The sequence below is a fragment of the Thunnus thynnus genome, chromosome 24 (assembly GCF_963924715.1).
Source record: "Thunnus thynnus chromosome 24, fThuThy2.1, whole genome shotgun sequence".
Lineage (NCBI taxonomy): Eukaryota > Metazoa > Chordata > Actinopteri > Scombriformes > Scombridae > Thunnus > Thunnus thynnus.
The window spans coordinates 9,106,424-9,131,888 of NC_089540.1; the positions used below are offsets into that span (position 1 = coordinate 9,106,424).

A 25,465-nucleotide genomic window follows, 5' to 3' on the forward strand; every position below is an offset into this window, starting at 1 on the left:
CGCTTTTTAGTGTTTTTAACTTTAATTCTAATCATGTCTCCTCTTGTTTTTTCGTCTTCTTCCATTATTTTAAACGGACGAATGTGACTTTTTATTCTGAACGCTCACACCGGATATTAGTATTTAGTTCAGGCTAGCTAGCTTGACAGAACGGCTGTAAAGCGACCAGATGGGATTCTGCACTGCCTTCTTAACCGACTCCACACATTTTTAAATTGTATCGCACCCATTTTCAGCTGACTTTCCTGCCAACTAACAGCCCTGGCGTGACCACCAGACCCCACCAGGGAGGCTCGGCTGCGCTGTAAACCGGGACAGACGTTTAAAGATCCCCGAGCAGAGCAAACATCTTCCCGCTGTAAGTATCAATCCTGTCGAAGAGCAATAGCTCCCTGTTAACCTAATGGGGAGATATTATTGCCCTTGACAGTCTTTGTAACTTCAGCCGGGGTTTGACACGTTGAATTGTCCGTTTTGTTGGTAAACGAGACCTCCATTATGTCCTTTTCCAGCAGTTGTTTCTGAAATGATCCAGACAACTGCGATTAGCTTTGGAAATCTGTCAAACAAAAAGGGGAGTTTAGCCCAACTGCTTTTCAAGCTAACTGGTTCCCGTACGCGTGCACGCGCTGTAACGGCAGCAGTTGTGGTGTGTCTCTGTCACAGGATCCGTCACACATTCATAAACACATTACTGGCGATTTTCAAGTCGCATCTTATATCTACTGCGGCGAATATGACAGAGGCTGACCACAACTGCTGCTGTTAGGTGGAACACAGCGCGTGCACGGGAACCAGTTAGCTTGGAAACCAGTTGGGACATAACACCGGAGGCGCGAGGGGTGTAGCCTTGTAAAATCACATTGTCTGGGACTGTTTATGCGGCCGTATGCGTTATTGTTTTTATTTTTTACAGCTGTCTGCGTTACAAGCGCTTATTCCTCCAAACTCTATGGTTATTAATGGGGTTTTCGGTTCTTCAGCAGCACAAATACGGTGTGTGTTTTTTGTTTTGTTCCTCCCTGCTGTGTTACTTTAGTCGACCAGTGTCAGGCTAGTAAGAATGAAAACAAAGCTGCTTCCGGTCACATATTTCAAAATATGACCAGTCTAACTGTAACACTATGTAACACCATTTTGGTTCCTGGGTAGTAAGTGTTATTTCCTAATTGCTCATGCCTAAAAAGTATTAAAAAAAACGGCTATTATCTCCTTCAAACCTTTGTGACCCGGACAAAATAGTAAATTTTAAAAAAATTACTCACTTCTAAATATTTTGTGGTCACTTTTCTACAACTCTAGTAGACTGTATATAAAGATGGACACGCATCTCCACTTCCTGTCGCTAGTGATATTTTTTTTCCCAGGATGGCGACCCGCCCTCCTCTGCCTCTGATTGGTTTGCCCTGATATTCTTACCCTAACCCTAACCAGTCTCTCTCCTCATGCCTAAACCTAACCAACCCAACCAACGAACTCAACGAGTAGTAGCTAATCAGAGGCAGATTAGGGCAGGTCATGACCTCGAAATCCTGGGGGGGAAAAAAATGGTTTCCCGGAACTAGTTAAAAACAAACTTATCAGAAAAATGAGCACTTGGACAAACATCAGCGTGATAAGAACTACCCTAAATGACAGAAACCATCTTTGGGAAAAATTTATTTGACGTGTACTTAGATTGTTTTAGTTTAGCTCATGTCCCATCTGCTAACATGAAGGGGGCCGGATTTATGACCTATACTACTACGTTTGGGGATATGTCATGTCGGCCATCTTTATATACAGTCATTATACATCTTAATTTGGGCTTATATGTTGTTTTTTCTGACTTTATCTGAATGAAAATGTGCTAATTCGCCTGTTTTCCCATTGGAAATAAGTACATTTCCAAAATATCATTGTCCAAGTCAGAAAAGCAAATTTTGATGATTGATTAATCAAGCAAAAGTTCTGACTGTTTTCTACTTCCAGCTCCTCTGATGTGAGGAGTTTTGCTGTTTTTGTCTGTTTTATATGACTGAAAATTGAATATCTTTGGTTTTGAACTGCTGGATGCAACAAAACAAGCAATTTGAAGCTGCTACTTTGAGTTTATGGGAAACTGAACTGGGCAGATTTACACTTTTGTGACAGTTTATTGACTTAATTAAACTAATAACAGGGTGAATTGATTGATTGGCTTTGGAGGCTCTGTGATGAAAAGTAAGTAGATTGAGATTAATTGGAAGTTATTCTGGGAAGACAAAATTAACTCTTGAGTGAACTGTGATATTATAAATTATTTTTTTTCTGTAAATTAATCGCAAATGAAAATAATCATTAGTTGCAGTCCTTCTTAATATGACATGTTGGACTGAACATGGCCAGTCCAGATGTTCTAAAGCTGCTTTGCTTTTATTTTGAATATAAAACCACCACACATCCTCTGTTCCTCTGGTTACCTCTGTTTGCCTTGACATACAGATACACCAAAATCAGATAGAGTGGGCTCTAATATCCTGGTAGGCCAAGCCTGTCTGTCACTGGTTCAGAACAGTCAGAAAAGTCCAAACTGACCCTGAACACAACTGTAACAACCTGAAGTGTCCTGATCAAGCTACTTACTGTCTTTAGAAGATAGCAGATATTATATTTGTACAGTATAATCCACATTAGTCAGTGTGGGTGAGCCTACTGTTGAATCATTTTACCAAGGCTGGTATAATATATGACATGTGGGGGTACTTTTTACCTGTAACATTACCAACTTTTGACAAATTACACCTATAGTAAGTAGTAGTTGTAGTTTCATCTTGCCATATTTATGTTAGCATAAGATTTGAAACTACTAGCCTGTCTTTTTAGCACAGTTTTTACCCTGAATTTGGCTTCATAGGCTGTGTAACATTCCTTATTAGCTCTACCAATCAAGAGTTAAGGCTGTGGTTGGGGTTTGATAGGGCTGGCTGATATGGACAAAATTAAATATCATGATATTTTTGACCAAATGCCTCAACATCAATATTGTGGTAATATTGTAGGGATGACTATTGGTGCTTTCATAAAACATTTACAATAGTTCCAACAAATGAGGTTGTAAAGTTTGCTACTTTTAGACAACTAAACGCACAGAGCCATAACTGAATTTTTATTGCTATTGAGGTTTCTGTTTGCTTCGATGAAGTACATCAAATACAGGCAGACATCAAAGTGAGGAGTAGTATGGGTCGATCCTGCTCTGACACACAATCCTTCTGTTTTCCAGTCAAAGTAAAAAAAAAAAAAAAAAAGAAAAAGAAGGGAGTTTTTCCATCATTATCAATCTTAAGAATGGATGAGCTGATGTTTGTCCTTTTCAGGGAGCGTTCCTCCCAGGTTGCCTCGGAGAGGATATTCTCTGTGTGAACGTCTGGAAAGAGAACGCCTCTTTTGTAGTTTGAGCTGGGCTGTGTGCTCGATATAGCATCATCACTTCAAACATGCAGGTCTTTACTTCTCAGCACAGACAAAGCAACAAATACCTTTTCAGACTATGGGCAAAAAAAACCCTGGAATTTCCTTAAAAACCTTTGAATTTGATTACAGAGATTCCTAAAAACTTGGTGACTTCCATTAAATTTAATCTTTGATTTCAGAAGTGCTCCAAATTTTGCAGCTGCTTGACACTCTGTATTTCTAGTAGGAAATGAGTTGACTGTTATTTTTTATGTTATTTTAAGAGGGCTATAATAATTTAAATGGGATTACTAAATTGACAAGTAACTAATCCTTTCCCATAAAAAAAAAACACATCTACCATCAGCTGAGAGACAGAACGATGACAGAAACACTCAGAGTAGTTAAACCAGAAGCCTCTTTGCTCCGAGCAGATCGCCCTGTTTTAACACTCAAATTCCAGTTGTTTGTGTTACATCATGAACGGCTGCATCTGTATTCCAGACAGTCGAGAAGAAATGCTGTCAAATTAGAGGCAGACATCTTTTTTTTGAAATACCTTAAATACCTTTTTGATGTGCAAAACATTCCTGAATGCTTTAAACATTTTCAAATGAGTGCACAGATTTCTAAACTTATGAAAGTAAGTATGAATTAAGCTTTTTCATTTCCACTTTGAATCTGAATGTTAGAGTGTTTTTTTTTTCTTAGAATTTTTTATTGAATATGTTTCAGCAGCTGTCTGTAAAAGTTCAAGGCTTCTATATCAAGTGTGCACCATCTCACTTGGCGGCTGACGTGAAACCTGTTTTTAGGCATGAGCCATGAAATGCCCAAGCAGTAGTCAGTGCCTCCTCTGGCTGGATAACATGTAGGTGTGACGAATCGCTATCTCCCTGCGCTGGAATGACACCGGCTACGTTTACATGGACCCTAATATTCCACTAATAATCAGAATAGTAGCCCAATCAGAATAAAAATGCCTCATGTAACCACAGGAATTGGAAGAGACCGGCTCGATTGGAAGGAATGAAGTGGAGAGAGATGGTGTAAACCTTTTGATAATCCGTTCAATAGGAAAATATTAGCGCCTAATAACCATGAAAACGCTTAATCCTTTCTGCGCATGTTTGCGCAGACGGGGGTAACATTAGGTGATGGTAGAGAGAGAGAGAGAGTGTGTGACTGTGCAGATTTTTCTACAGTACTATTCTCTGATGCTCCAAAAGGGAGGGAGATAAGATGCTAAATTAATGCTTGGGCATCATAAAACAGATACAGATCTAAATCGTTATGGGTGAGATTGTGGTCTAATAGGAGGATATACAAGTGTTATCTGTAGGGATAAAAGTGCTGCAAATAGTGAATTCTCATAGGATGCAGTGAATATAAGTAGCGCATGAATAATAACAGAATAAGTGTTAGAATATAGGCCATAAAGGAACAAAAAGGAAGGTAGAGATCAGGAAAACGGCTACACGAATGCAAGTAAACTTAACAGTCAGTCACGCAGCCTTAATGCATGTTGTGTAGGACGACGTGAATTATTCAAAACGCACTGAGTGACTGTTCAGCGCAGGTCTGGTAAAGATGAGAGTGAAGGGTATTTTCTTTCAGATTTCTGGCGGATATCTTTCAGTAATCTGCTCATGTCATCGTTCTCTGTAACATCGACATCTCTGGTGAAAGGAATTTACTGATAATGAGGCAGCTGGAAGAAGTTTTGCCTCTCATTTTATATGTTTATTTGCCCAACAATTAAAGGGCGCTTTGAGCTCTAAAATAAAACTTTTAATAGCGGGATTGATTACTTGGAGAAGGAAAAAGTGGAACACAACAAGTTATGCTGTTTAACACGAGCGCATGACATTTGCCTTCATAAAACAGAATTAAAAAATATCTTAATAAACAAGCCGTTTATGCAGGAAGGCATAAGCTTTTCATTTTCAAAGACTGGCAGCTTTACAGAGGGAAAAGAGAAGCAATGAGCCCCAAATAGTATCTTTAAAATGAATTAAAATGTCATTATTTGCTGCTTGTAATATTAATATAGGTTTATTGCTGCATGCTTTAATTTAAATATGGCTAAGAATGAAATTATTCTTCATAATCTTTTTGTAGTAATATCCTCAGTCATTACATGTCATATGTGTCCTTGTCACTCTTTAGGTTTATACTGCAGATATCTTTATTTTAAGCTCATTTGGTTCCTCATGATTACAGCTGAAAAAATGAATATTTAGGCCAGGGGCAAAGTGGAACCTTTCCCTTTTAGATTATACTTCAGCAGAGCAGCTGTGTGTGTATGTGTGTTCAAGCCCAGTGGGCACCAGATTAATTCCATTACATAACATTTAGTCAGTCTCAAGTAGTCTACGAGTGAAAATGAGAGAGCTTAAGCTTTCCAGGGCTGAAAGAAGTGTTATTAGATGATTAAAATGGACCTTTTGCTTTAAATATTCTTTAATAATAAGAGACGTTTAGTTACAGCTGCGGCAACAAGTGAGTGGAAATGTTAGATGTATAACTGGTTATTACCTGTCACAGTAGCCTACGATATGATCGGATTAAAAGGCAGGAAAGCTTTTGCAAGTGCAGTGTTTTTAATACTTCCTCAATGCCTCTTTATCCTTTGGCAAATATTGACTGGACTGAAGTAGTGCAGTCATGAGGTAATGTAATGATAAAGAGAAACTCCTCCCGTGTCCGGGCATTTTTCTTAACACTTATTGTAAGTTTATATGTCTAACCTGTTTTAAGGACTCGGTTCCTTGAGACCAAGTTGACCTTCTGATAGTGTGTGATGAAATATTTTTGACTTTCCCTGGTGTTATAATGCGTCTTGTTTCGTGTGATTTTTTTTATTTGTTGAATGTGAATCAGCAGCCAACACTCTGACTGATGCTATTGTCTGTGTGTCAGAGTGAAAGAAAATGTCACCGTGACACAGAAAAACTCATTTGGGGAACACGACCAGGTGTTTTATGTATCAGAGTTGAGGTTATAATCGTTATTTAACCCCAAACTAAAAAGTTGAACTCGGTGAGGCAGTTTTTAGGAAAGCAAACACACTCAGCTGAGATTTTGTATTCTTTTTGCAGGCATCGGAGAGACCACTTGTATAATTTTACAAATGAGTGCTCTTTTGTTATAAAAATTAGACTTATCTTTTGATATATGAAAAGACAGATGCCGGCAGCATTTATTTGCTAAGGCTGAAGGAAAGTGTGCAGTTTAGCCAACATTTACCTTCTTGTCTTCCTCGTTCTGGGAAAACACTGTGCTGTCCTCAAATGTCTCTTTAGAGGATCTTATTTGCTTCTTTCTTTCATTTTTGCAGTGTGAGTTTCGGCAGCTTTACGACGTTTTATTTGGGCAGCATGTTGGGTTTTATGCCATATAATTCAGTTTTTGTAATGGAGCAAAATTGATGTAATAAATCCATTGTACGGCTCAGAGTTGACCGCTTTGTATTCTGTCTGGGGAAATCAGAGTGTCTCTACTCCTCACTGCTCAGACACACAGCTCTTCTACTGACAGTTGCTCTTAATTTGGTTGTTATTGCCTCTTCAAGTGATATCGAAGTGTTTTCATGACAAAACCTGCAGAATAATAAGTGAGCAAGAGGACTACAGATGCTGGTCCTCACGCAGAAGGGCATCTGAGCATCTTGTGAAATTGATTGGCTTGTACAGTGATGCAGCAGAGGCCAAGATATTCTGGCTTTTAGTAACAGTATGGCTCAAGCTCCAAAAGCCTTGGATCCTACACTTCCCACGACTCCATTGCATCTTCCACTGATGTCACTTGAGTCTTTTTCTCAGATTTGACACAGCTCGTCCACATACACAGACGACATTATACAGCTGTTTCCACTGGCTGAGTTATACCCCCCTGTGACTATTAAATTGACTGGTAATGTTTTATTTTACGGGTCCTTAATTTTTATATTCGTTTCCTGGAAATTTCGGTGTAATTTTCAGGTATTTAACAGGTAATTTTTAGGAGATTTTACAGAAAGGGTGGTGCAATTTGGTACAAAAACAGAAAAGTGTTGTACCTACTCATTATATTTGGGTTCACATGTAGCTGTTAATGTGCAAAAAATCTTAATAAATTAGATTAACAATTCTTTGACTGACAGAAAGTACTTACTTTTCAGTGTGTAGTTTTGTGTGTCAAACTACATATTAGCACATTTGATTCTTTCTTAAAAACTCTATAATGAGTGAAGGGAATTTTCCATTGTACTACAAAACAAATTACATAACCTTTTCAAAGAAGTGCTCTACAAATGAACAGTTCCACAGCATCTACTTGAAGAAAATTATTGGAAAAAATGTCCTTGAAATTAGTAGCAAAAAAAGGGATCTTTAAAATGAACCAAAATCCTTGATAGACGTTCACTCATTATGTTTTTAAGAAACCAAATCAGTGGAGTGCGCCTTCAGTGTGGATTTCTGCTTGCAAGATGCAGTATTGCTCACAGTTTTGTCACTAATGCCTCAGTGTGTTTCATGGACACTTTACATCATTACATTTAAACACTTCAACCCTGCTCTAACCTTTGCGATGTTAACCCTGTTCGCAATATGTTCAACAGCATAAAGTAAAACAGGAGACACGTTTATTGCATTCTGGAAAAAGCACAGCATTTAAGATGCTAGCAGTAGTTCTGCATGAGCAAAACAAATGAACACTAAGGACGCACACACTAAATGACTGAAAATGTGTAAAAGTAGACATTCCTCCACAGTAGCTGGTTTTTAAAATCCACTTTCTGGAACCATTGTACCAGTCTACGACCTCTGCTGTCCCCTTGTGGATAAGTCTTTTATAACCATATTATTTAGGATATCAGGAAACTGCTCAGCATGTGTGAACAATGATTTCAGAGAGCCGGAGTACTACTTGAGTTAAGGTTCGACTTTGGTTAACAGTACTTTTCTCAGGTAAGGTGAGGAAGCAGCTAAAAAGTTTGAAACAGCGGGGAGATAGAAACGGATGAAATGAGTTTGAACGAAGCAAAGATGGAGGGAGGAATGGCAGCGGAGGGCAGGTACCCTGCAGATGGAGAAAGGAACAAAGGTGGGAGTGAGAGTAAACGGGGAGGTTAATGCCCTCACATTCCCAGATGAGGATTAGCAGTCACAAGTTCTCTGCCTGCTCCTGACCCGGCCTGGATTCTGAAGGCCGCCGCTGCTTCCTGGATCCTTTTTAAATGCTCACACACTCAGTCATTGACTTAACCGAATTCTCTCACTTACACTCAACACATACACAGCAACACAGTACATTACTTGTTACTTTCCCCTGGTTTGATGCTGTTGACAAAGTTAAGCTATTTTTCCTGAATATGTACCTGAATGAGGATGTGAGGTTGTCGTTCTTCTGCAGGACTGTATGCTACAGTTTGGTGCACGGAAGTCCAGTTTGGCAGCTGGTGTATTAGTACGCTGTGTGTCCAAATACTGTAGTAACCTACATCTACTGGCACCATCCTAACTGTTGGTGCCCAAACAGTCTGTGACCTTCTGACGAGGGCAAAACACAACCTTCTCAGATATTATGGAATAAAACAAAACTCAATTATATGGATCAGTCAAGACAAGAACTAATTGGACTTAAATCGCCTTAAATTTTGAATCCAAGCAGTTATTTCCTTCAACAGGGGATCAGTGAACCCGATCTTGAATATGAATAGACCTTTTTATTTTTTCTTTCCGAAATATACAGCACATAATAGCCTATTTTTTTTGAAATTTTGGATATTGATTTGTCAGTGTTATGAAAGGGGGAAATTCTCAAGCTCACTTATGTAAGAGGTCACTCTGATTTGCCTCCTGGCAAGACATTTGTGTCACATTCTTCTCTGGATTTAGCCTTGAAAAGCCAGACTACATCTGGGAAGCTCTTTTTTTTTTTTTTTCATCTTCTTCTTCAAGTTTCAAGTCTGGATAACATACACCATTACCTGACTGGTTGCCCAAACCGGTTATCAGGGAGCTGCTATCATGTCCGACAACAATTTAACCTAAGTGTTAGATATAGAAAATACTTTTTTTTTTACCTCAAATTTATTCGGAAACTTGATTTTGGTGAAAAGTTGAGGAGAAATTTGAGGTTTCCAGAACAGCCAAACAACCCCTCATTGTTTCTGGTGTTACATAACAAACGTAACGTATTAACTTTGATTATCTGGAGACTATGGTGTCAGACGGGCTTCACTTGTCGCTCATGTAGATTAGAGATGACGCTGGAATGTGTATCGAAGGTGTTAGAGGAATCTTGAATCACACACATGCCACATTCTTATGTCTCTCTCTCAGCAGCCCTTTGTTGAGTCATCACACCAAACCGGAGGAAGAAAGAGCACAGGTTTAGAAATCCATCCGTGCCAGGAATTCTTCATGATTTGTCATTTTCTGCTCGTTTATTACTTCAAGGGGAGGGGGTTGGCTTCACGTTTGTCTATTTTCTCGCCAAAAAAATGCAGAATAATCAAAGTATTTAATGTAAATTTCCTTCAGGATTGTAGTATCAGCATGAAAAACCCCGAATTAGCTGAGCTCTAATGAATTTTTATGTATGCTAGAAAAGCTGACAAGCTCCTAAATGTCACAGAAAGTGTTGGGAAACAGTTACAAAAGCCAAATTTTGCTTATTTAGGTGGAAAAAATGTCTCACAAGCTTGACTACAGGACAATTCGCTGTTTAGAGTGGAGAAAAGAAAAACAGACACATCCCATTCACATGAAAACAATGCTGATTATTGTTTTAAGCACAACTAATATTATTGCATCCAGCCTGTTCCCTCATTTGTGTGTGTGTGTGTGTGTGTGTGTGTTTGTGTACTTGTCGCTGTGTTGCTCAGGATCCAGAGGCGAGTGCGTGTCCATCATGCCGCTGTTTGGTAAATCCCACAAGAGCCCGGCGGACATCGTCAGGACCCTGAAGGAAAACCTGGCCATCCTAGTCAAACAGGATAAGAAGACAGACAAGGTAGGGGAAGGACTCTGTGTGTGTGTGCGTGTGTGTGTGTCTCTGTAAATGCCTGAGTGTCCAGGGGCCCAAGGGTGACAAGCGTCTGTGAAATTAGAGCATGGAACAGCCTGGTCCTGTCATCCACTGACACTTCACTGTCAAGACAGTTTACTCTCTCTCACACATGCACACACACACATAAAATACGACACACAAGCCAAGTTCAGGCTCAAGTCATTATCAGTAATGTTTGAATATTATAGCCATGTAATTATTTTATAGGAGACAATATAAACAAAGGCATCCATTTACCTCCTTTATCATCATCTCCTCCCTGTTTTCCAGGCGTCTGAGGAGGTGTCTAAGTGTTTGGTGTCCATGAAGGAGATTCTGTACGGGAGCAACGATAAGGAGCCTCACACCGAGACTGTGGCCCAGCTGGCGCAGGAGCTGTACAACAGCGGCCTGCTGATCTCACTGGTAGAAAACCTGCAGGTCATAGACTTTGAGGTGAGGAGAGAAGAGTTCAGACAGGTTCTTGTCTTTATGAGTTACTCGTGCGCCATCAATCATGATTTAGCTGACATAAAAAACACGATGGGGGGGAGAAAATACCTGCAGAAATCGGTGTCGTAGCAAAGTAGCAAAAAGTGAGTTTTTCAGTGCAGGTTGAGCATTGTCACCTCACCCGCCTGCACTATACACTAAGAAGGTGACATTTGAAGAAAAGTTGCCTAGTGTGGCATTCAAGGATAATGCCAGTGGTGTTTGCTCAATTTAGCACATCGTGTATTGTTGACATCACAGTTTCTGCTGTGTTTTTAGAAATTTGAACGTATTTCTGCAGCTATTCCAGGCATGTGTTGATTAAAAAAAATCTAATTAGAGACAAACTTAGAGTTGTCATTCATAACACTTAAGATGAAGTCTGTGTGTTTTTTTTTTTTTTTTAGCTGCATTGTTGCTTTGAGGTAATGCAGACAGTATTACCTCATAGAATATGAGAATGAATGGAATCCAATGGTTTGGAGGCAAAATACATTCAGAAATTAACATTCTCAACTTGACTTTGCTTTAGTTATGGAGTGAAGGAGAAATGCAAAGAGCAAAGAAAGGTAGCTGTAGATGATAGGACACAGCAGTATTTAGTGCTTATATGTTTAATTTTATTTGTGTGTGTGTTTCCAGGGGAAGAAGGACGTGTGTCAGATCTTTAACAACATCCTGAGGAGGCAGATTGGGACGAGGAGCCCCACTGTCGAATACTTCTGCTCCCACCAAGAGGTCCTCTTTATACTGCTGAAAGGGTGAGGAAAAACACACACTGACTGTACATACTGTACACAGTTGAACATCTTCCAAACAGGTGACACAAATACTCTTTATCTCTCTGTTTTGAAGGTACGAGACACCACAGGTAGCGCTGAACTGTGGGATCATGCTGAGGGAGTGTATCCGCCACGAGCCGCTCGCCAAGATAGTTCTTCATTCGGACCATTTCAACAGTTTCTTCAACTACGTGGAGATGTCGACCTTCGACATCGCCTCCGACGCCTTCGCCACCTTCAAGGTACCTCAAGTTATTCTCTTCTAGTCTGTATGATGAGGCAGATAATAAGTTATATCAGAAACTAAAGAAAATGTGTTTTTATTTGGGTCTTGTCATTATTTTGGGATATTTTCATTCCTAATATAAAACTTCAACCAAATTATAAATTGCAAATAAAACTGAAAATATCTGAATGGCTAGAAGCACCAAAGGTAAAAGTACAAATGCTTTGTTTTTGTTTGATTTATTTTTTCTTAAGTCAGGTTTGATTTCATGTTTGGTGATGAAAACCTTGAGATTATTTATCATTCACAGTTCTTTTTTTTCTCTTTTGATCAATGAGCATTAACAAATAAAAACTAATAAAGTAATAATTAGAAAAAAGGTAGTTTCTTTTTCTACTGTCAGCTCACTAGCCAACTAGTATTTGTACAGTAGTGTCTACAGTACGGGGTTTTTTGAAGGCCAAAATACAAACAAACAGTATTTTTTTTATCTTGATGTTATCAACAAGTCAGTTTCCTGTTCACAGTGGTTACCGGTGGCCATGTTGAGGTAATAAAAAGCCTTCGATAGACTTGAATCATAATCTATTTTTCCGTCTTTACTCACAGGATCTCCTGACAAGACACAAAGTGCTTGTGGCTGAATACCTCGAACAGAACTACGATGCTGTGAGTGATTTCGACTCACACACAAACACAAATTTCACCACTCTATTGCTCAAACCCAGAGAGGATTAGTCCAGAAAACACATGATGAACGACTCTTAATAACTAATGCACATGCTGATGCATCTTTTGAACCGCATTACCGTGTGGAAATTTGTAGTCACTATTTCATCACCTCACATCTATGCAACACACAAACACACCCACCTACCAACCATGTAAAGTCATGCAACATTAACCACTTAGCACTATTTGGAAGCATAAACATGAACACTGTCCACTGCTCTAAATGACTGCTTGACCAGGAAGACCCCAAGAGAGGAAACACATGCAGATACATGCGTAACCGGATCAGGTATCAGTCACTGCCGTGCTCAATGGCCCAGTCATGTATCCAAAAAACACACACAGACAGCCACAGGGCCTTGTGAGAGACTATTCAATAAGCTGGAAAAAGAGGGCCGATAAGTAGGGAGTAAGAAATAAAGGTTTGACTAATACACTTTAAGTTCCAGGAAAACTGAATCCGTGAGTGTCACAACTTCTTTAGAAACAAAGCTACACTCTATGCTGTCAGTTTCCCCCCTGGCAGAGGGGCCCCTTTCATGAGTAGGGCCCCCCCGGGGGTCTCAGCCACACAACACTGCCTTTTTACCTGGACGCTGTGTGTTGACAGATGTCCATATGTCGCTGTGAAGCCTCTCAGGAGACGTCGCTGTGGGCTGAGAGTCTGTGATAAGGCTGAGCCAAAATAGATCACACCCAGGATTTTGACATGTATTGATTAGATTTTGGTGACCTGCCAGGTACATAAACATCCACACAAGTTAACTTCTGACTGATTTCGTGGTTCTGTGATCTACTAAACGCGAGCATGTAGTAATTGTGGTAATGGCATCCATTCAATCCCACAGTTTGGAGAGAAAGAACTATGATTTGGTGAAGAGTAAGACGCTCTCTAAATTCTCTAAATTCATTCACCTCCTCTTTTTGTTTTGTCGATTGTTAAACTTTCCTTGGGGGGCAAATGGACACATATCCAAAAAAACATGCAACTAGACATATTAAACCACAAGCCAAAATTCTTATCTCATAACATAAAGTGCGTTTCTTATGTCATTGCAGGTGTTTGCAGACTACGAGAAGCTGCTGCACTCTGAGAACTACGTCACCAAGAGGCAGTCTCTAAAGGTTTGATTCTGACTCTTATATTGATTTGTAGTCGAATTTGTGCATTTTACATTGTGAATTAATCTCCTCTGACCTATAAATGCTGAGCAGCTGTTTTTAAAGGGGAATAATTTGGTCTGTTTTGTCTGTGTCCACACCACACTTTGGTCCCTGAAGCAACCATCAAGCCTAAATTTCCACTTTTTCCTCATAAAACTTGAATCTCACTGACTTTATCTGTCCTCCAGCTTTTGGGCGAGCTGTTATTGGACAGACATAACTTCACAGTGATGACACGCTACATCAGCAAGCCGGAGAATCTCAAGCTGATGATGAATCTGCTAAGAGACAAGAGTCCCAACATCCAGTTTGAGGCCTTCCACGTCTTCAAGGTAGAAACACCAGTCTGAGGTTTTTTTAGAAAGGGAGCTGAGTGAGAATGTGGCATAGATGAGACTTTTATATACAGAGTTTTGATCTGATCCAGTAACTTCCAGACCCTGCTGGACTGACATGACAGTAATTGATGTCAGACAGGCCTTTGTGCTTCTCTGTATTCTCTAAATCTATTGATGAAATGTCAGACTGGCTTCTAGCAATCTATTAGCTGATGCACAAAGGCCCAAATCAAAGCCAATATAGCAAAAACAAGTTTTCCAACCTGCGTTAAAGGAACATTTTGAGGGTAGAACGAAGCCTGCTGAAGTTCAAACACAGTGTGTACAGATTATTCTGTTAACATCTGTTTTCTGCCGCCCCGTGTCTTCAGGTGTTTGTAGCGAACCCCAACAAGACGCAGCCCATCATCGACATCCTGCTCAAGAACCAGACCAAACTCATCGACTTCCTGAGCAACTTCCAGAAGGATCGCACAGATGACGAGCAGTTCAACGACGAGAAGACCTACCTAATCAAACAGATCAGGGATCTTAAGAAACCGGCCTCCTAGAGAGGCACCCTTCCCCGCCCTCTACCCCGACTTTTTATCGATAGGAAAACATAGAAAAAAAACACATTAACAATAATGGTTATACTATTTAAAAAAAAAAATCTTCGAGACGTTATTTGTCTTTTTTTTTTTCTCTTTGTTGGTTCATTAAAAACTTGTGCAAGAATAGTTCTCAATCACTGATCTTTCTTTTGTAAATTTTTTTTTTTTCCATGAAATCTTTTTTTTTTTTTCATCTGTAGCATGTAGTGCCACAACTCACGACGTTGGAGGCAGCTGATGTGCTCTGTTGGGAGAACCAGCGGTTAAAAAGCTTCAGCCAAAATGGTCCAGTGGCTGTCGGACAAAACAGACACGACCATTTTTGATATTTTATCATGGTCACTGTCGACTTCTAATTGTTTGAATGAAGTAGCTGCAAACCAGAAAAATTATGAAGATGTTTTTTTTTTTTTAAACTGGGTCAACATATCAGGATCAAGCAAAAATATCTATTTTAGAACATTTTAAGTGTGAAACACGTTCTCAGTCGTTGCTAAAAGCTTTGCTAGCTAAACGGCAACAATAATGCTCAGTTGCCTCGTGGTGGCCAAATGTCTTTCTTGTGGTACTACCAAAGCAAATGATTGCTAAGGTTTGCTGATATGAAACTAAAAAGCGTCTTCAGACTTAAAACAAATGTGAAACGTCAGCATAGCTTCATGGATTCACACCAAAATGGAAAACAGTCGTGTCCTTTAGCACTGATGATTCAGCAAGCAGGAAGGCTAACGCAGTTCTCTAAAGTTGGAAACACACTAAACGATAAATTAAGGCTGATTTTTTTTGCTACGACAACAGACGTCCAAGATCGCAAAGATTCAGCACTGCTCTGCAAAGCTTTTAGCGTGTCACAGAAGCAGATGTTTTATGTTTTATAGGATGCAGGAATCAGCTCTGACTGGTCATGATTTGATTTATCTCAATGTGATCCTGCAGTTAAAGCTAGTTGATAAATGTGCAAAGCCAAAACCTTTTTATTCAATCTTGATTTAAAAATCTTTACATGTTTCCAGCTTTAAAAGCCTCCATTTGTGCTATTCTAATAAACTCAATAAGCTTTAGTAAGACTGAGAATACAGGTGTTTTCAAGAGAATTGGTTTCAGTCACTGTTAACCAAAAATTGACAACAAAAAAACCGAGTAATTGTAGGAATCTTGTGTTTTGAACATGAAGGGCCTTTTTAACTGAATCACTGGTTCTCTTTGCTGGTGGCTGATAGCACTTTCTGTATGATAAAATAAAAAAATAATATGATGATTCAAAATGTTTTTTGTTAATCTTAAGCTGATCACTGTTTTCATACGGCTTGATGGTGATTTTTTTTTTTTTTTTCTTTCTTTTATATAGTTTTCATTCGTTGTCATGTACAGTTTATAGTTTGTACACCTTCAGTGAGTGCCATGGCGAGTGAGAACATTTGAACATTAACAGGAGGCACTTTGCTGTGTTGGAAGAGGCTCCCTGTTGAGAGAGGAGAGCGGCTGTAAAGATGGCTGTTTGTGTTTTTGTTTCACTCCTTTTTTTTTTTTTTCTTTCTGTACTGTAACTTCTGTGTTTTTTGCTCTGATTTGGATCTGATGTTGGTGTTTAGAATGGAGAGAAGATTCAGAGGTGCCTTTTTTGGTTTGGTGTGTTTTCCCTTCTTTTATCTTTTTTTTTTTTTGTATTTTTCAGTATCTTTCTAGGGGGAGCTTAATTATTATGTTTGAAAAATATGCTCTGGATAGAACATATTTGTTGTGATTAAGCAGTGAACCTCTTAACTCACTATATTTGAGTTATGCTGTCAACATTTTAAACATTTTTTTTTTTTTGCAGCTGATTGGTTGCCAATGCGTACGGACCAGGGTTACAGTTTCACTACGAGTTTGTTGCTAAAGTAGCACTGATTCGATATGTGAATTACAAACTGTGTTGGCTACAAACTTTTCTGGAAACTTGTGACAGAGTGAGGCCAAAGTTGACCTGTAACAGGATTTGGTGGTGAAATGTAACTGTGAAAAAATCTACATGTAGTTAAAGGACCATAAAATGTGCAAAATCAGTGAGGAGAAAACACTACTTTTAAAGTGGTGTTGGTTTTATAAGTTGATTTAGAAAAAGACGCTGGCACTGAAGTCAGTAAAATTCAGAATTTATTTCCCAATCAGTATTTGATGTGGATCCATTAGGTTACTTTGAGCTTCCACAGGTTTTTTTTTTTTTGTTTAATGGAGTCATTACAAATGAAAAAAGTCTTTGAATTAGGATTTTAACCTTTAATTCTTAATGGTTTTTAAGTAAATTTCAAACTCATGTTTAGCTGTCACATGTTAAATTACAGTGGTCAAACAGAAATAAAGGCAGTGGGGGAGTACAGAAGGCGAACTGCTTATTCTTTTTCTTTTCATTTGGCATAAAAATGAAAACATAAAAACAATACCAGCTGTTTTTTGGATGTTAGAAACTGTGACAGTGTTACACATTATCAGAACACGGCTTACAAACAGAATAGAAGATGCAAAAAAAAAAACGTAGAGCCAACCAGCTTTTAGATTTATCACTCGAGCCAAACTGTTTTGTTTTTTGCCTGTTTTTTCAACTCAAACAATGAACAACTTTGGTCCCCAGCAAAACTTCCATTATCTTCCCGGTGTCCACTTTTCCACATTGATGCTATTGTACCACATTCAAAACAAATAAAAGGATGGGAATGCATGCTTTGTGTTAGTGTGTCTGCTCATTTGTCATGTGCTGAGACGGGTGATGTACAGTACAAATACTGATGTTGATCATCCACTCTTAAAGAAACCTATATTTTCTCCATAAATATCAGTTATTATGATGGATACAGTATATTTAAAGATGTTCGTATCACTGGACATGTTGAGTGGCTCCACAGCTGACAGTCTCTTATATTTACTTGCTTTCTGTATGATCTGGATCTCAGTTACAGACACATTTTATCTGTGTGTTATTGTACTGACACACAAAGACATGACATACAATGATTCAGCATTGTAGAAACATTAAAAACAAATAAACATAATTCCTTAACACTGTGGGTAGATAAATCCAAATAATGACACCAAGTAAAGCTGTGTGATGGAGTTACTTGTTTTTTAAAGCTGATTCGTGTAGTATTTTTAAACACCTGAACCGATAACCGCTGTGAAATTAATTGTGATAAAAAGAGACCACAGTCAGAAGGTTTGGTAGCTTCTGAGCTTCTTTGCCATTGTTAAAGTCCTCGAAACTAAATCTCATATCTTATAAATCTTCCTTTCACAAAGGAGCCTGTTTGTCTGAGGAAAATAAAAATGTTGGAAGAGATTTTTATCTTTCTTTCAAGCCTGAGATACAAACTGAGTGCATTTTGCTTTTGTTCAAATCGGATTTTAAACAATATAACATATTATATTACATATTATGACGTAAAATCCTACAGTCTGTCTTTCAAGTATTCACACAGCAATGTCCTTCCAAATAAAAATATATATATTTTTAACAGTGTATTCAAGTCTCTCCTGGAGAACAGGAGCTATATCCATCGTAACCTTATATATCGTATGGATGTTTATAAATCCAACACCTTACACCATTTCAATAAACTAGTCATCACTTATGTATATATATAAAAAAAAATGACATGAACAAATCCATGTATCATAGTTATATATATATAACTATTATAATATTATTTTTGTGGCATCCCTGTTTTTTACCCATTTTCCATTCAGTTCAAATTGTCCACTTTGTCCATGCGTTCTTTACCTCTTCCATCATTCAGTAGAGGCGTCCATCCCTTCTTAGTGGTTTCCCTTTTGAGGTCAGTGTGTTTCTACCGTTGTCAGCTTGTTCTCGTCCCTCTGATGACTGGACGAGTGAAAAACACACAGTAGGAGGAAAGTTTCAGATCACATGTTAAAGAAATACATCCAGGACTTGGCGGACTGTCCTCCAAACTCCCACCGCTAACAGTTCCTATTTAAAGCAGCCACTGATTGACCAAATACAGCGTTTTGGGAGTAAATTTGACCAATCTTGAACTTAAAACTGCCAGAGTTGGCTGCGTTTTGCTCTTTTATCACTCAGCGGGGTGTGACAGGTAACACAGGAGAAATATTAATGTTTATGTCTGTCGATCAGTTTCCCAAAAACTTCAGAAAACTGATTCTGGTCTTGAATGAATGGAAAATAAATGACTTGTAAAATCATGTGTGGCACAGATTTGATTAGCTGTATTTGTACAGCCATAAAATATCAAATCTGCAGCACACGAGCTAAAAACATGATTCAGTGGTTTTTGGTTTATCCGTTTATCCGTCAGTCCGTCCGTCCGTCCGTCTTTGCGGGGTCGATGTTCAGCTGACAGGAGTGGAGTCGTGGGATCTGTTGGTGCACAGTTTCTTGTTGCTGTGGCTCTCCTGCTCAGTCTGCCTGCTGTGCTTCCCAACATTACCGTCTGGAACAAAAGACGCCACTGTTAAAATACGAGGTCAGGCTGGTCGTTTTTGCAGCATTTCAAAAACCCAGAACCCAAAATAATCTCCTTGAAAGATTGAACTTACTAGCGAGGTGAGGAGAAGACGCTGAGTGAACTGAGGGACTCCTCTGCCACTGTGAAGACAGAAAAATGTCTGTGAGTTTCCAAGGTGGTGACATGTTAAAGGTACTTTCTTCCACTGCACCAGCAGCAAGACACAAAAAAAAGCTGCTGAGTCAGAGAGGATTTCATTATGTAACAGAATAAATCAACATATATCTTCCTTTTCAACAGATTCCCACATTCTAGTGTAGAAAGCTTGAGAATTTCACCTTTTAATGGCTTAAAACTAAATTACCTTTACAAATGTATGTGGTGATTGTTGCCACTTTTTGCTATAGTAAATACAATATAACATGAATTATCTTATCTACATATCTGAACAGAAAGACCTAACCTCTAAAAATGAGCATTTAACAACATAAAATGGTAAAGAAGTATTCACAATTTCATCTTGTTAATTAAACTGTATTTCTGTCTTTTTATCTGTCCCACCATGTACTCACTATGAACTTGCTGATGCCCTTCAGGCTGCTGAATCGCAGGTAGGAAATGTCTCCCTTGTCCTTGCCCCTGTCCTGGTTGGTAGTGTAGATGTGAGTGATGCCGGCTCCTTTTATCAGAGGGATGCACTCATCACACGGACATTTTGTTACAAACAGCATGGTGGGCACCTCTGGTTTGATATCTCGAGTCCTAAAAGCATCAGGAGGAACATTTTTGTCAAACGCTGTTTAAAAGACACCATCGTATATCCTAAAAAGTGCGTGTTCTGACCTGAAGGTGAGGGCGTTCTGCTCTGCGTGGACGATGTATCTGTATTTGCGTCTCTGTCTGTCTTCTTGTTTGTCGTCCATTTGTGGGTACTCTGCGTACTGCGAGCCTGCTGGGTAAGCGTTGTAACCGCAACCCACCAGGTACAGACACCCTGTTCCATCACAGCCAGCCTGGGACAAGAGAGCAGTTTGACGGCGTCAGAGAAGAAGACAATGGAATTACAGCGGTTTTCTACACTGGATATTAAATAGTCACATCTAAGCAATGGCAAGGAAAGTGAGCTCACCGACTGTCCTTTGGCCCAGATAACAGCACCCACACCCACTTTCGGGTCCTCTGGAATGAAAATGACAGACATGAAATGAAGCTGGTGACAAAGCTGGTGTTCAAAATGATTGTGACCTTTAAGCCGGTTATTCAGGAAAATGCCCAGCAGGCATGCATCTGTTGTCAGAACCCTTTAAAGACTTGAGAGTAGCTCACATACAAAAATCTAACTGGTTATCTATGTCTCTTGTAATGTAGGATTATTTGTTAGGCTTCCTCTGGCTAAAATGCTATTTGCTAGACTGCTATTAGAGATGTTTGACTCATTACTTACTCTATCAGATTTCCCTTTGAGTGTAGTGTTAGGTATTCAAGTGTCAATTTCAGGATTATCATTATTCTTTAAATAGTTGTTGCTTATAGTGTTTCTCATCTGCTTGAATCTCTTTTTGTTCAGTATGAAACAGGATATGGTCTGATGACAAACAGAAAAAACAACCAGACCTGTTCTATAGGCCAACAGCCTGGCTTGGATGACGCAATGGCGAGCCACCTCCTGGGATATTCCCTCATGACAAGGAGACAGTGAGGACTTGGCCAGTGGTAGCTCAGACTGTTCCCTGGGTCACAGTGACGACACAAACAACAACCATTAACAACTGTGGATGGCAAGTGCATGAAGATTCCCATTCCCACATGAATATATATATAAACATAAGAACTGTTTCTAACCTGTGGAAACCGTAGTGTTGCTGCGGCACCCCAGCAGCCACTGCAGCCAGAACCTCCACCAGCTCCCTCATGTTGTATCTCAGGTTGGAGAAGTTGGGCTCCACACAGAAGTTCTCCAGACCCATCTGAGTCAAAATTGCCCGGTGCTGCCGAGACGTCCCCACCAGGAACTGTTTGGAGAAATCCTTCAGGTGTCTCGTCCGCTCCCTGGAGAGCAGAAAGAGTTTGAGCTCCAGTCTCACCTTATTCTGATCTAAGTCTATGTGTATTTCATGCAGTTTTGACTATTTAAAATTAATTTGGCTTGTGGGAAAAAATGTATGGTTTGCAGCCAAAATTATTTTTCTGCTTCACTGATTAAAGCAAAGACATGATTTCCAACAGAGACGAGGAGAACATGTTTTCCAAAATCCTACTTTTGTCCTCCCCTAGTTTTACACTTTCAGTTTCATTTACTCACTGAAATGTCTCCAAAGCGTGTCCTAGTACTGCCTAACTGCCAAAATTCAGATGAGAGAAGCTTAGACTTTACATAAATTATATAAATTTACTTTTTTCCCCCTTATCTCTCCCTGTTCAACCTGCACCTGATTAGCTAAATCAGTTGTTTTCAGCTGATCAAGAACTTGTGTCTCCCAGGTTGTGACAGGCTGAACACAGCTTGGTTTTTTTCAGGTTGTTTTCAAAGACAGTATTGTGCTGTATTACTGCTGCAGCAACAAAGACAGGCAGTTTGGGTACCTGTTGAAGAGCTCCTCTATGTTCTGCCCGGGTTCATCATCAGTCACTCTCTCCATGAAATCACACTCCCTGGACGTCTCATCAATAAACTGTGCCAGGCCGGGCGTCAGTGGCTGCAGAAGCACGCAGATGTGGGGACGGCTGTTGGACTTCAGCTTCTCTGTTGCCACGGCATCCAGTGCGGCCTCCTCCGTGATGCAGTCAGCCAGGCTGTGTGAGTGGCAGTTTGAATGGTTTGTAGAGGTGGATCTCAGCATGCTAACCTCAGGGTCTCCAGGCCAGAAGGAGATCTGACTGACTCCAGCTGGAGGAGAGCAAACAGCATCATTAGTTTTATTTCCAGTTAAGTTACTCCCAGTGGAGGTAGAGCCAAGTAGGAGGATAGAAAGACAGTTCCAAGTTCAGCTTATTGCAAATGTCATTTTAAATTCTAATAAAAGTCAGCATGATTGTAACTGACTGCCCTTGGGTTGGCACCTGGACAGCAACTTCTCGTTTAAAAACCATTATAAGTCTTAGGATGTGAAAGTGGGTTCTGGGTGGAGAAAGTAAGCAGGATGGAGTTCACGTCTGCACACAACGATAAAAGTGGAAGAGGCTGCTTACCAAGATAGAGAAGAAAAGTAAACACCTGACAAATTGCTGTATGCTTAGAGACTTAAGAGTCATAAAGCCTAACAAAGGTAAAAGAGCATTTAGGAAGGTGTTACACTGAGATAATAGCAGACATATTGTGATTTAACAAGATTAGATAAGAGGTTTTGAATGCACTGACACTTCATCAGCTGCCAGGAAAGCTGCAGTTACTCTGGCTACGGTTTAGGTTGATGCCTCAACATGACGTATGTTCTGACAGGTAGGGACATGCCCACAAATCAAACAATAGAGGACCGAATGACGTAATAACAAAGCAGGTAATTTGCTTCTGAAAATTCATGCAAAAAATCTGGAGCCAACTGCACCAGCAATTCACATCACTAAATTAAAATGGGTTTCAACCACACAAACTAGTTCTTATGTAGAGATTAGTTGTTACTTTACACCTACTAATTGCCAGACGTGACTGCAAAGTAATCCTGCTTTGATATATTGGTGTCCCTCTGGACAGACACTTTACTCTGTTCGGGGCTCAGTAGTGGAACTCCTTATCCACAAAACTCAGAATGGATCATGATCGAGAACATTTTAAACTGAACAGACTGAAACTGTTTTTAGTCATGGATCAGTCATGTAGCCGTGGATAACCACTTGCTCTTCAAAAGGTTTTGTAAGGGATTTTTATTGTATTATTGTTTGAGCTCTGTGTTGTTTCTATGTTTAATCAGACTGATCATGATACATAAAGACTGCTGAACAAACTGGAGGTGTGAGCAGTAATTCAGAGGTTTGTAAGCAGTGCAGCTATCCACCCAGGGTGTTGGCAGAATAGGTCAGGCTATAAATACTCAAGTATGCAGTATTGGTTGATGCTATGAGTCTCTCTCTATAAAATATAAACACTGACTATTGCACATGAATAAATTAAATGGTTTTGGTGTAGTTGTACTGTAGCAGAAGTCATACAGTTTGTTGTCACAATGAGCAGAAATACCTCCTACTCTTTGAAGGGTAACAGCAGTACTACAAAGAATATCTCTATCATGCAGTTTATTGTTTGCAGTCTACTCATCTCTCTGCCCAACTATCTGAACTCCCTCCGTCTCTCCTCACCGTTGATGATCATCTTGAGGCAGGTAGCGCAGGGTCTCCTGGAGAAATACAGATGACAGTCAGCCAGGTGGGCACCGTGTTGGATGATGGCTGCTTGTCCTGCATGGAGCTCAGGTCCCGAGCAGTGGAGTCCCACCACCTTGCTGTCCCGCACCACCACCAGACCCATCCCACGGATCTGGAACACAGCAGATTCAAAACTATTACTTAACAGAGAGTAATGCTGGAACTGTAGCTCAGAGATTAAATATGTAGTGGATCAACTTCAAGTTCTAACCAAAGCTTGGTGTGTTTCATTAAATATGAAAGAACAAGCAAGATGGTCTATCTGTGTGTGTGTGTGTTTGTGTGTGTGTGCACCAACCCCAGATTGGTCATCCTCCTCAGGTTGCTCTTGGGGGAACAGCTCCAACCACAGACTCAACAAGGTAAACAAGTTTACCTTTGATAGCCGGGGACCATGACCTGGGGGAGAAACAAAAAGTGTTATCTCGTCCATCCTTTGCAATCAAAGTAACCTTGTGCAAAACTGTGATTATACTGTTACACTGTGAAAATATATGTATGATGGAGGAGAGCAGGGATCACGATTTTGATGGGTTAAACGCTGCACCAGTACGGCTGCTTCCTTGTCTTACAACTGCAATAAAATGAAGGTCACAGCAGCAAAAGCAGGTCCTAACCCATTTATCTGACTATTGTGAGTAAAATTACAGCCCTGACTTATGGCTCATGTTATTTATTTCATCTCAGTTACCCAATTGCCACGTAAAATGTCTAGGAAAAGGTGAAGGACTTGCTTTTAGTGTAAGAAGCTCATCGAGCTGCAGCATAGAGGGGAAACTGGAGCTGGATGCTTTAAAATTATGGCTTTTAAAATATAATCATATATCAGTTGTTTTGTGACAGGACAGTCAGAATTACAACACGAACTCTTCCTCCATCTGTCTCACCTCACCTTGTACTCTGCTGTCTGTCTGGGTGCTGCTGTCTCTCGTATCTCGACCTGGCCTGGCCCGGCCCGGATCGGCTCGGTTGTTTATCTCGCTTTCTTCCATTCAATCCTCCAGCTAGCAAAGATATCTGGCCACGGTGCTTTCCGGCAAGACAATAACAACACTATCAAGATGAAGAGTTCATCCGGAATCCAGATATTAACCCGATTTACGACATCAAGTTCCACTGAAAGACAACGACTATTTCCGGTCACTGCTTTCAGGATAATCAAAATATTCGCAAAAGGAAAAAAAAAACAAAAGCTGCATTTAGAGCAGGATAAGTAACATTAATAAAATACAGTCCTGTTTAAGGCCCTTTCACTGTACTTTCACGCCCGTAACTGTTAAACTAGTTACAACTAGCTAGGTTAAGCTAACATAATGCCAATAACTTAATACCAATTACATTAGCGTTAGCAAACGCAGTCAGCACTCACGACATCAAGACATCAAACTCATAACCAAAAGTTGAACAGACAGAAATACACACACTCATATTCATTAGGCAGTACAATTTTATTTATATGCTGCCCATACGCTATTAAATCAATTTCAAAGAAAAATGTACCTTCATAAACTGGCTAACTGTCGGTAACTTGACGATAGCTTCCGGCTTGCTTCCGCAAATATCTCTGTCGTCACCAGGTGGGTGGGGCAACGAGGAGTATATTTAGTCGTTTATTTGACATATCATATATTATAAAATAACTGCTGCTTTTATCCAGTTATTATTATTACCATATGAAGAATTAACCACTTTAGAATTAAAACAACAAAATTATATGCAGAAAAAGTCATTCTAATCATAAGAAATAAAACATGATTTCAATTTATGATTTCTAAAACATGAATCTATCCGAGGTCTAATCTAATTCCAAGGAATATACACATAATAAGAATGAATATATAAAGGACTACTTTAGAATAAATAAACA

General features: G+C 39.6%; 2 protein-coding genes across 5 annotated transcripts; one reads left to right on the plus strand and one right to left on the minus strand.

Moving 5' to 3' along the window:
* The first annotated feature begins 124 nt into the window (after positions 1 to 124).
* On the plus strand, positions 125 to 17,477 carry cab39l (calcium binding protein 39-like). Of its 2 annotated transcripts, none has more exons than XM_067582627.1 (9): positions 125 to 362; positions 10,298 to 10,416; positions 10,744 to 10,908; positions 11,587 to 11,705; positions 11,800 to 11,968; positions 12,562 to 12,621; positions 13,744 to 13,809; positions 14,037 to 14,180; positions 14,558 to 17,477. In XM_067582627.1, exons 2-9 carry the CDS (start codon positions 10,315 to 10,317, stop codon positions 14,735 to 14,737), a joined length of 1,005 nt encoding a protein of 334 aa, XP_067438728.1. In that variant the 5' UTR covers positions 125 to 362; positions 10,298 to 10,314; the 3' UTR covers positions 14,738 to 17,477. The 2 variants fall into 2 exon arrangements, with proteins under 2 accessions (XP_067438728.1, XP_067438727.1); XM_067582626.1 differs by having other exon boundaries at positions 126 to 358; positions 10,289 to 10,416.
* Positions 17,368 to 25,237, minus strand: cdadc1 (cytidine and dCMP deaminase domain containing 1). Of its 3 annotated transcripts, none has more exons than XM_067582625.1 (12): positions 25,099 to 25,237; positions 24,491 to 24,627; positions 23,897 to 23,997; positions 23,533 to 23,710; positions 21,823 to 22,126; positions 21,082 to 21,288; positions 20,854 to 20,969; positions 20,369 to 20,418; positions 20,083 to 20,252; positions 19,812 to 20,001; positions 19,331 to 19,379; positions 17,368 to 19,224 (listed from the first exon to the last, which is right to left on the minus strand). In XM_067582625.1, exons 2-12 carry the CDS (start codon positions 24,588 to 24,590, stop codon positions 19,124 to 19,126), a joined length of 1,566 nt encoding a protein of 521 aa, XP_067438726.1. In that variant the 5' UTR covers positions 24,591 to 24,627; positions 25,099 to 25,237; the 3' UTR covers positions 17,368 to 19,123. The 3 variants fall into 3 exon arrangements, with proteins under 3 accessions (XP_067438726.1, XP_067438724.1, XP_067438723.1); XM_067582623.1 differs by having other exon boundaries at positions 24,491 to 24,651; positions 25,099 to 25,236; XM_067582622.1 differs by lacking the exon at positions 25,099 to 25,237 and having other exon boundaries at positions 24,491 to 24,728.
* Positions 25,238 to 25,465: the final 228 nt, after the last annotated feature.